Genomic DNA, 12,101 nt, shown 5'->3' with positions numbered 1-12,101 from the left:
AGTTGATCCTCCAACTGACTGCTCTTCTGTTGGAGCTCTGCCTGCCCCCCTACTGGTACATAAAAGCCTGTGCCTTAAGATCATTGTAGTTTTAGGCACTGGAAGACCTCCTGAGCAAACTTATTTAAGCAAAAATTTCATATCAGAGACTCAACGGCCTACCATGTAGACCTCCATGGCCCTGATGAACTTCAAACATAAACCTAATCCTGGTCATTCTACACCACCATCAGTGATTGCGGTAGGCCAAAAAAATTTTGGGTCCCTGGGACCCCTCACTTTCCTAAATTGGGGACCTACCTGACCTTTTCTGGGTCCCATTGGAATTAAAGTTTTTAATCTTTAGTGCACCATGAGACATTTTTCCATAATAGAGTCAGGTGCTAGTAATCAACATTAGAATTGCCAGTGTTAACCAACTAAAGTTTTAGGGGCCCATTTATTATTGAATATTTGAGGTAAAATCCACAAAAAAATACATCCGTTTTCAGAGGTTTACCTCAAATATTAAGTTTCCCCCAGATGTATCAAGGAGGGACCTCAACAGGTATCTCCGATACCTGCTGTGATCTCTCCATTCCCGCTGGCAGTCGCATCCCCCATAGGTTTTTATGGGGGATGCAATGCTGCCAGATTTATCAATATCCGGAATGTGATGCATTCCCAACACTGGCCCCTTTAGCTAATGCCATTAATAATATTTATTTCACCATCAGCAGGCTTATCATGCAGGCCCATAATGTACAAAAAACCCGTCTATAGGAAGCAGAGGCTGCACATCAATGGGGACAACTCCTGGCACTTCCCCCCACTACTGCCAGCACCACTAACAACCCACCTTTGTCCACTACTCCCAGCATCACTAACAACCCTCCCACTACTCCCAGCATCACTAACACCCCCTTCTACACTACTCCCAGCATCACTAACAACCCCCCCCACTACTCCCAGCATCACTAACAACCCCCCCCACTACTCCCAGCATCACTAACAACCCCCCCCACTACTCCCAGCATCACTAACAACCCCCCCACTACTCCCAGCATCACTAACAACCCCCCCACTACTCCCAGCATCACTAACACCCCCTTCTACACTACTCCCAGCATCACTAACAACCCCCCCCACTACTCCCAGCATCACTAACAACCCCCCCCACTACTCCCAGCATCACTAACAACCCCCCCACTACTCCCAGCATCACCAACACCCCCCCACTACTCCCTGCACCAACAACCCCCCACTACTCCCAGTATCACTAACAACCCCCCTACTATTCCCTGCACCAATAACAACCCCCCACTACTTCCAGCATCATTAAACCCCCCCCACTACTCCCTGCATCAATAACAACCCCCCCTCCACTACTCCCTGCATCAATTATACCCCTCCCTCCACTACTCCCTGCTTCAATAACATATACCCCCCGTTGCTCTGTTTTTTTCAGAGGAGGAGACCAGAGCGGTGAATACAGCTAGGGAGGGACATGAGAAGTGCGCCCGGCCCCAGCAACCCAGGCTCCATTACATACCCGCTGTCGGAGCGTGATGCTCATGCTCTTAGCAGGTTCCTGGAACAGTAGGAGCGGAGGAGCAGTTACGCTGCTGCATGCCGCCGAGCAAGACAGCACCTCCACTCCTACTGTTCCAGGGACCTGCTAAGAGCATGAACATTGACATAATGAAGTCTGACAGTAATTCCCGCAGCCGCACCAACCCCCACCCGCTGCGCTACCCCTCTTTACAAATACCTTCAACCTGGGGGGGCCGGAGTGTTCTCGCCGGGACGGGGCGCAGTCTTCGAGCCAGATGGGCCTCCAGGACCAGGCACAGTCTTCGGGTCGGGGGGGGGAGGGCGCCGGGACCAGTCTTCGGGCCGTGGGGTCGGGCACACTACTCCTCGTGCTATCCCCTGATCGTCATCGTCTTCCTGGCCGGCAGCTGCAACCTGCTCCTAGCGGCCATCTTCACCATTGCCACCACCTGCAGCCAGCGCCGGAGGGAGAGCAAGACGGCTATGGCGGGGTGCGACATCTCCGAACTGGATAAAGGAGAGCAGGACGGCGAGGGGCTGATAGACCGCCAGAAGGGCAACCTGTTCGATGCTAGGCCCTACACCAACAGCACCCCTTTCACGGGGGTGGACGCTGCAGCTACTCCAGAGGTGGCCGGTACGGAGGAGAACTATGGGACGTGTCTGTATGACACCCATAAGAGGCTGAGGACCAACAACAGCGAGGTAAGAGAGTGTTCCAAGCAGGTGTCCAGGTGTTCCCTTCGAGGGTGGGATGTGTGAGGTACAGACTGCTATCTGTCTCCCGCAGAGTTACACCCCTGTTCCCGGGTACGGCGCGTAGTGGCTCCATTAGTAGAGCTCCCTGAGACATCAATCATATACCAGGAGCAAGGGGATTGGCCAGCAGCGGAGCGCGTCCCCGGGGACCCACCCACTCTGAAAAAGTGAGTCCCCGAGCTTCATTTGTGGGTAAAATACACACTATAGCGCGTATTTGCGAAAACTGCACCATGCCAAATTAAGTGGAGCTTGGTCATGCATAAAGGGCAAACAGGCAGACACCCTTTCTTGCTTATTATATAGATTGGTCAAATAGTTACTTAAAAAAAAATGACAGTTCATTTATTATTTGATAGAGATTATTTTATTTAATAAAACCAAGATGAGCATGATGTAGGATCTTCGAGAGCTCTTCCTTGTTTTGGCAATAGTGCAGGTTCCCAAACTCTTATCAAGGCACCAGTTCAGGTTTTATGGTGCATACACACGGTCAGATTTTTTGTTAGATCTGAACGATAACTATTTTTTAAAAATCGTTCACATCTGAAAGAAAATCTGACATGTGAACCTGCAACGATGAACGTTTGTCAGATAACTATATCTGACATCTGATGTGTTTGCAGTCAGATTTGGACAATTCCATTCATTTTAATACAGTCTAAAATCGTTCAAACGTTCAAAACGTTTCATTGTTCATCTGACAATATCTGACCGTGTGTATGCACCATTAGAGATATCCATGGTTGAGCACAGGTGATTTAATTTGAACCTCAGTCAATTTGATTTAATCACCTGTTCTCAACCATGGATATCTCTAAAACCTGAACTATTGTGCGCCTTGAGGACTGTGTTTTGGAACCTCTGCAATAGTGTAATAAAAGTGGCATTGAACTTTGCCAGTGGTTGCTACTAATGTAACATGGCATAATACAAGTCTAAATGATGAAGTTATTTTATATTTCAGTATTTGATCAAATTCACCTATAAACCCATTTAGTCCTGCAAATGTTAAAATTTAAAAACATTAACTATGGGGTTGATTCTGCAGTGGACAGAATTGCAAAGCCACACATACAAGCGGCTTTGCAACTCCATCCTGCTAGAATTCAAATGCTGCAGGAGGCGTCTAAAGTGAAGAGATTTTTCTTGTCAGCATCTGCGATCCCAGCGGTGCAACCTAGGTCGCTGCCTGGCATGACCATGGGCTGACTTACGCAGGCTGACCGGCTAGCGAGGCTGGCAAGTCTGCATCCATGGATGCAGACCATAACCTCGGCACTCCCGGAAAACTGGGGCGACGTGTTTCCGGGAACGTAGGCCCACCCGCAAACTGCCCCTTCCTGTCAATCAGGCAGAGCCATAGGTGGGCCTGCGCGTGATCTCTCAGGACCCATTCTGCAGATTCCTGATAATTGGGAATCTGTGAGTATCACCATCTGCATCCTCTGCTGAATCAGCCCCAATATCCTCTTTGATTGTTATTTTATTGAAACTTTCTAATTGCATGTCAGTGATATAGAGCAAAGTAATGCTGTATCAGAAATGTTGTCTTTTTCTTTACCACAGATGTCGTCTATAAACGATAAAGGTATTTCCACCTCTGAGACGAAGATTTCCATGTTCATTCAAATTTTTATTAAATCATTTTACAGTACATCTTGCACAGTCAAACATAAAGCAAAGATATGATTAACAGTAGTTTTGATTATTTCTACTTTCACTAAATTTTGTAGCTTGCCACGTTTATTGCTATATTTGTGAATCTCAATTTCTTGAATCCCACTGCTCTCTATTCTACAAGCTGCTTTATAGGCTTGTAAACCAGGGAAACCACACTAAAGCAATGTCAGATTTAAATAGATCAATGCTTAATTTACTGCATGAATAACATTTGCGAAAGTACACTAGAAAACTGTAAACTCTAATCCAGGGGTTCCCAACCACGGTCTTCGAGGCACACTAACAGCCCAGGTTTTAAGGATAGCCATAGTTGAGAACAGGTGTTTTAATTAGTACCTCAGTTATTTAACCATCTGTGATCAAGCATGGATATCACTAAAACCTGGACTGTTGGTGTGCCTTGAGGACAGAGGCCCTCATTCAGAGTCGATCGCTAGATACAAGCGGTCGCTCTGAGTGAGGGCAGCCCTTGTGGTGTGAAGCGCGGCCTCCTGGTTGCTAGCTAAGCTGTGGGTTACCACTCACAGCTCTAGCAAGCGACCAAGTTGATGGTCGCGATGGTCAGGACCATCGCGACCATCGGGGCTTGCGACAAGACCCTAAGGTTGGGTCTCGGCAAGTGCAAGCCCCAGGGAGCTTCCTGCTGTGATCGAGCAGGAAGCTCCCCACTGAGATCATTGCTGATGTCAGTGGGGCCGCCCCCAAACGGCAAGCGTTCCGTCGGGAACGCCTCCGTTTGGCCGGCCACCCCCCCCCGCCCGCCTCCCAAACGGGACGAGCTGTCAATCACCATCGACAGCTCGCCCCCTTTGGTGCGACACCCGTAGCGACGGAGCGCCCATCGCTAGCCAGGTCTCGCGCATGCCGGAGCTGGCTCCAACGTGCGCATGCCTAGTGGGCAAACATCGACCCGGTTGCGAGCGCTCAGCGCTTGCGACCGGGTCTGAATAAGGCCCAGAGGTTGGGAAACAGCTCTAATCTAAAGCACAAACCAGGTCTTTAGTAAGACAATTTTATATTCTCTATCATAAGCCGCAACCTTTTAATTGCTTGAAATTGGTCCTCACGGTTCCATATCTCTTTCCTGCCATTCAATGTTTTTATTTATTTTGTTTTTTGTTACTTATTTTTAGTATGATCTTTGGTACTGGTACATATTTCAAAAGAACCTCCTCCTACGCTGTTGGTGAAACAAACTATTTTTAGTTCAGATGTCCACTTGTGCTCTGCGTGGCAAAGGGTACAAAAACAAAGTTTGTTACAAAAATCTTTACATGATTTTTTTATAAATATTAGACAACCTCTAATGAACTAAATAAAGCTACATTTAACCATCCGTCACCTCTGAACCCTCTGATCATTTATTATAAAAAGAACTATTTATTATGTTGTCCAACTAGTGATGTACATTAAGTTAAAACTGATTGCATAATGTGTATTGACTCTTCTTTCCAACTGCCACCTGGCACAGAGTGCTGCTACGCAATAATAATATGTCAAAATTTAACATGTCAGCACCAGAATGTCAACAGTAAATTTTAGGGGGGAATTCAATTAGCTGCGGTACTTTAAAGGACTCGGAAGTTGTCTGGATGTGTGACCTAACCGCGGGAGGCCTGGCCAATCCCTCTTTAGAAGAAAAGAGGAGGGGGGCTGCTGACGGGAAGCCCGCACCAACGGGGATTTATTTTTAACCTGCCTCTGGGAAACCTACAATAGTTCTGTTTTTTTTGTTTTGTTTTTCTTCACGGCCATGATCGCGAAAACGCATGGATCTGGAAACTTATCCCAGATCCAATGTGTTTTCACCCGAAAGCAGGAAATTTTTAATGCTGTACAAAACTGAGGGTAATTGAAAAGCTCCCCCAAAAAATTGCGGTAAAGTCCCGATTATACCACAAGAAAGTGTCATTTTTAAGTTTAGGATTAGGCTAAAATATGCAAAAAATGTTATGTTGACTTTATGATCATGTCGATAATTGTGAATATTGCAATTTTTTTCTGTCGACCTAACACCCTTGTCAACTTTCAGACTGTTCTGAATGTTGACATCTTGGTGTCAACATTATGACTGTTAACTTTCATACCGCACCATCTTAATTTGTATTCCATTTACTATTCAAGATTCCCAGTAGTTACCATGGCCGAGGTGTATAATGCTAAATCTCAATGTAGCATATTACTCTCCTTCTCTGTGTTAGGAACCCTACATCGTTTAATGTTGTAGTTTAGCAATAATAATTTTAAAAGTAAAAAAATCCACAAATCAAATGGCCATTTTTAAGGGTTTTTCATTATGTACATTGAGGGTGATTCAGAGATTTCCATTGACTTGATGTTCACGCTAATCTCAGGTTCTGTTTTTGTAGATATGCTCAGGAGCCGCACTGCACGTGTGCAGATCTGGTCCTGCAATGTCAGTCGCAGTGCCCCAAAAAACGCAGTATGATTGATATGCCACTGCGTTTGGGCACGGCAATATGGAGCGTTCCCGAAAATGGGGGCGTGCCGAAGCCAGTTACTGTGTCCTTGGATGCAGTGTCACTAGCCACGGCAGGATAGTTTTGCTGGACATCCTGAGTAACCCGAGGGTTACTCGGATATCCAATGGCCTGGCAATTTTCACGGAGTTGATCCGCTGCTGCGACTTCTGAGGCAGCAGCAGATCAGAGAAGTCTGCAGTGGTCGTATTATGCAAATGCCGCAGAAGGCGACTTACGTAATATTTTAGCACAGTCGCTGCGTGCAAAGACTCAGCGGCAGTGCCTTTACCATCAACCTCTGAATCTGCCCCATAATACGTAAGCTTGTGTGTGGTCTGTTGTATAGTAGCCAATGCTGTGGATGCTTCCCCAATATTTCTGCTACTGCAGCTACTAACCATATAAATGCATTGCATTTTTCAGTCATAGGGGATGAGGGTGGGAAATGTGAGCACTCTCAAACAGTAAAAAGGTCCATTGCACACCAGTATATTCACATTAGAATATCAAAATAATTGTTACTCTAATATCTACTGCAAGCATAAAGATCATCATGATCCTTCTTGAGAAATGTGTATGTTGGCTCAGAAGTATAGAATCTCACGAACATGGGCCTAATACAGAGTTGAATGCAATGCTTATATTTTTGCAAGTGGAGTGATTTTTTTAAATTTATTTTTTCCCCCTGTAAATGCGTCTGAGTTGCAATGCACATGCGTTAAGGTACAAGGTAGTCGCATGCTGCAAGTTTTGATTGACAGGCAAGGAGCGTTTGGGGGAGGCAATGGGGAGTGTTGGCTAAAAACGCAGACGTGTATTGACCTTTTTTGGGGAGTATCACATCCTGCATCTGAGATTTTTTTATGCATGAAACACTGCTCTGGCGTCTCTTAGGGCGGCCATTCTGGGTGACCATAGACTGAAGGAGTGGATGCATGAACTGTGTCTGATGCTTATGTGTAAACAGTTGTGGAGAGCTGTGATGGCTCAGGTGGGCATCTCAGTACCACGGTCGCTGTTGCATTAGCATATTTTCACACATCCACAGGTGCAGCTGCAAAAATCGTAGCTGCGGGAGCATTAGCACACAACTCTGAATCAGGCCTTTTGTCAACAGTGAAACTGCCTGATAACTGGATATCATTTATGACTGCTTATTGCTTTCTGCATGCACATAATGTATATGTATTTATACTCATTTTATAGTGGCAATAAATATCACCGAAAATGATTACGTTATACAAAAACTGAATAGGCCAATAGTATGTTGGATAGTGTAATGTTGAGAAAAGCTCTTAACTGTGGTTCCATCAACATTGAAAATAGGACTTCTTCAGTTTTAGGTGAATATCATACAGAAAACCTGATCCCAAAACATTACTTACCTGGGGTCCATCTTTCACATGATCTTGAAAGTCCCCTGCAGCGTCTTGTATATGTCCAGGGTTATGCGCCTGCTGGCTGTGTATTGTTGGCGGCCGACATGCTGAATTGGCAGGAATAAGGAGAGCTTGCCTGCTGAACTGGTCTTTTTTCATGAGGAGAGAGAAGAGCAGTTCCATGAAGAAAATGGAAAACTCATCAGTTTACCTAAACTTTAGATCTCAGAGATTTTTCTGAGATCAGACTTTATTTTCAAAGTACTAAAAGTAATATGTAAACAAATAACAAAAATGCTTATATGTCCCCATGTGGTAAATTTGGGGGTGGGCATTCTATTACCAGAGACAGGGGACACTAATGACACCCCATGTAACAGCATATACCATCCATCGGAACCCACTTTACGGACTCATTGCAGAGAGAACTGAAGTGTCCTACACTCAATATTATTATTATTAATAATAATAATAATAATATCAGTCATGGTAATGACTAAATCCCCTTCATGGAGAGGACCCTGACGTCATCAGCCAGTGTCCAGCGTCATTCCCTACCATCCAAGTGGTCATAGAGGGGGAATATAGCCTTGTGGTGAGCGTACAACTTGCTTCTTTAGGTGGGGACAACTTTCGGTACTTGTGTACGTAAAGTACACAAGTACCATTTAAAACATTCTCTCTGCAATGAGTCTGTAAAGTACACAAGTACCCATCCATCCACTATAGACTCCATATTGAACAACTATAGCCATCTTAAGTGAGGAGGCCCATCTATGATATTCCTGCATGTGTAAGCCTTTACAATTATAACCGTGTAAAGGTGCATACACACGGGATGATTTTTATGGACGATAACGATATCGTTCAACAATATATATTGTTGCAGTGAAGACCAATGATGTACGCTCCCGCTGAGGCGATAATGATATCTTTTGTTGTCCGTATATGCAGACCAATCTGGCGATATTGTCAAGAATTGCCTGTTAAGAGATGTGGCACGATGACTTCACTGAAAGATATCTATCTGTGTACACCCAATTTCGTTTGTCCTGCACTACAGAAAGTTCAAGGGAAATCTTTCACCAATATCGTTCATACAGCACATCGTCCCGTGTGTATGCACCTTTAGACAATGATTAAAAGGTATGGAATCAGAGGAGGATAGTAACTTATACCCCTTTTACACCATAATCCCGGGTCCGACCCTGGAATTTGAACACTGGTCATTCCCGGGTTGAACTCTGCTTCAGACCCCGTTTATACTGCAACTCGACCCGGGTTATTCCCGGGTTTGCTCCGTTTACACTGAACCCTGGTAATCCCTGCTTTTCTCTATAGAAGCCATTAAAAATGGTCTGCTTTAAGGTCTGACAAAGATGGTCACAAAAGGCAGCAAAAGAGAGGGGTGGGGACTGTTTCCAGCATTGCTACAGGCTGCTGTTCTGGCTGTGGCAGGCTGTGTATCAGCCTGCATTTGTGGCTGCTGGTCAGGCTGTGGTGCAGGCTGCTGTTCTGGCTGTGGCAGGCTGTGTATCAGCCTGCGTTTGTGGCTGCTGGTCAGGCTGTGGCAGGCTGTGTATCAGCCTGCATTTGTGGCTGCTGGTCAGGCTGTGGTGCAGGCTGCAGTTCTGGCTGTGGCAGGCTGTGTATCAGCCTGCGTTTGTGGCTGCTGGTCAGGCTGTGGCAGGCTGTGTATCAGCCTGCGTTTGTGGCTGCTGGTCAGGCTGTGGTGCAGGCTGCAGTTCTGGCTGTGGCAGGCTGTGTATCAGTCTGCATTTGTGGCTGCTTGTCAGGCTGCAGTTCTGGCTGTGGCAGGCTGTGTGCCTGCCTGCTTTTGTGACTGCTGGTCAGGCTGCTGTGGTGCAGGAGGTTAGCAGGCAAGCGATGGCTTCATGTGAGTGTCTCTATGCAGGGCACTGACAAATTACATCATCTGCCAGTGTCCCAGAAGCTCCAATCAGCATCTTTCGGAGCTAGTCGGATCAAATAATCAGGGTAGCACCCGTTTACATTGCCTCATGACACGGGAACAACCCGTGTTCAACCCTGCTCTCAACCCGAGTAAGATTGCCTGGTAAATCGACCCGGGTTATTTTTTGGGAGCCGTTCACACAGAGCCTCAACCCGGATCGACCTGGCAATAACCCGGGTTATTTGTTTGGTGTAAAAGGGGTATTAATAAGGGAGTAGTCTGTCACTTTTAATAGTTATTATTCAGATTATCATTAATCCTGAAACACCTTTTAAAAGTCTAGGAAAAGCTGCAGATACAAATCTGATGAAGCACAATGACAATAATTTGATTCAATGCAGTACCTGTGATGTGCTATAATGGGAAATGTTACCATTACTTTATACACATTTAAACACTTTTTTTTTTTTCAGGCCATCTAAATTGAAAGGAACATGTATTATCACAGTAATGGGACGCAGGTATCAATACAGAAGTAATTGTCTCACTGAAAATATACTTATATGTGGCAGTTGTTTTATTTTACTTTCTTCTTCAGGGTCCATAGGCTCCACAGGGAGACCTTTAGGTATAGCTGGATCTGGATCCCGGGCTACACGCAGTTAAAAGCTTTGCTCCCAGAGTGACCTGGTCCATCCTCCCTATACCCCGCCCCCGAGCCAGAGGCACCTCCGTTTAAGTTGGTGCCCGTCCGAAGCCGGGTCACTGTTTAATGCAGGGGGGCTGATTAGCAGCCCCAAAGCTGGTTTTATTTTATGATTTAATAGTTTTTGATAATCTTCAAAGCGGGCAGCAGCAGACTGTCCATAGGATGTCTTTGCTGCCGCTCCATCACCCCGCCGGTGCCGCAAAGCCAGTACAGATCTGGGGATCTCGGCGGGACCCCAGGGAAAGTGCTAGCCGGGCCCCGCGGGACATCCCAGACTGCTGCTGGACGTATGGGGACAGGTAAGAGCATAAGTCGCATTGTATGTGACTTATGCTAGCACTGACTGTGTGTCTTTTTTTTTTTTCTGATCTGTCAGTTTATATCTATCCCTTTCCTTTACAACCAGCCCTAACAGGTGTAATTAGGGTGGTTCTTAGAGCTCACAAATACTTGAATCTATATATGGTAGGTCAGTCACATACGGTTGTGTGCTGCACGGTGCCATTTTGTTCTCCAGTGACTTGCATACATTGTGAGTGCCCAGTATAACTCTTCCTGGTGTGTGTGTGTGTGTGTGTGTGTGTGTGTGTGTGTGTGTGTGTCAGTCAGACATGTCTGACAAGGAAGTTGAGCACAATGCTGCACCCACTCTGCTCTCCTGCAGGCTCTGTGCTGCAGAGGCGAGTAAGGAGGATTTAGCTAAGGATGGATTATGTGTGAGGTGCTTTCAGTTGCCTGGCCCCTCAAATCCCCCAACAACTGAACAGGATCTCCCTTGGGCGTTTTTTTTTCCTCAGGTCCTGGCCTCTTTTGCGGGTCACCTGGCGGTCCCGGCTGTTTTACCCCACATGGGGTTACCTCAACAAACCATCCTTCCCTCTCAGGGTATCCCGCATTGTTTGCAGTCCCTTCTCCTGTACCACAGTCTGTCTCTCCCTACCAAGGGTTACTGCAATATATGCATTCCCCATGACAGTCTGTACCACAACAGTCTGTCATTCCCTTCCAGGGACTAATGTAAGCTTTACAACCATCCTAGGTTGATGTTTTATCTAGTTCAGTTCAGGTTTTGGCAACTTCATCTACAGCCTTTCAGACCAAGTTGCTGAATGAAAGATCTAAGAAGGCATCTAAACACCTTGAATTATCATCGCAGTCTACATAGACGTGTCATCGGATGAAAGGGGAAGTGGCTGATGCATCTGATTCCCCTTCACAGGAGGTGGAGCCTAAATCAAATATATATGCCAGCTTTGGTGCGGGCGGTCCATTCCATACTAGATCTAGAGGATGACATTCCTGCCCCTAAATCCAAATACCCGCAGTTTAAACAGGTAAAGGTGACCGGCAGTTTTTCCTCACTCTGACCAGCTGGTAGACCATATGGTGGAGGCTTGGCAAGCACCTGGTAAGAGGTATCCGTTGCAAAATCTACCACCAAGCCTAAGAAACAGGCCTGGAACGCAAGATGCCCTGCTTCCAAGTCTGAGGATAAGCCCTCGGCCTGATGGGACAGGCCTCCCCCTGGGGGATCCCAGAGTGGGAGGCCGACTTCTTCAGTTCGCCCAGTGAAGGTGTCAAACCACCAAGGATGCGTGGGTAAAATAAGTGGTCTCTCGGGTACGCTCTCATTCCGGCAT

The 12,101-nt window shown here is 46.3% G+C and overlaps 1 protein-coding gene across 3 annotated transcripts in view; it reads left to right on the top strand.

The window, feature by feature from the left end:
- Positions 1-12,101, top strand: part of NUDT3 (nudix hydrolase 3) — a 36,174-nt gene that overhangs the window by 7,435 nt on the left and 16,638 nt on the right. For 2 of the 3 annotated variants that reach the window (XM_088464184.1, XM_088464185.1), the window contains exon 2: positions 10,226-10,273. The exons of the other annotated variant lie outside the window; for it this stretch is intronic. In XM_088464184.1, coding sequence (XP_088320310.1) covers positions 10,247-10,273 — 27 coding nt within the window. In that variant the 5' untranslated portion in view covers positions 10,226-10,246. The remainder of the gene's footprint in view (positions 1-10,225; positions 10,274-12,101) is intronic. 3 annotated transcript variants of the gene reach the window in all.

This window comes from Taudactylus pleione, unplaced genomic scaffold (genome assembly GCF_031769625.1).
Source record: "Taudactylus pleione unplaced genomic scaffold, aTauple2 ptg001607l, whole genome shotgun sequence".
In the NCBI taxonomy this organism is placed as follows: domain Eukaryota; kingdom Metazoa; phylum Chordata; class Amphibia; order Anura; family Myobatrachidae; genus Taudactylus; species Taudactylus pleione.
This window is presented reverse-complemented; position numbering and strand designations above follow the sequence as displayed.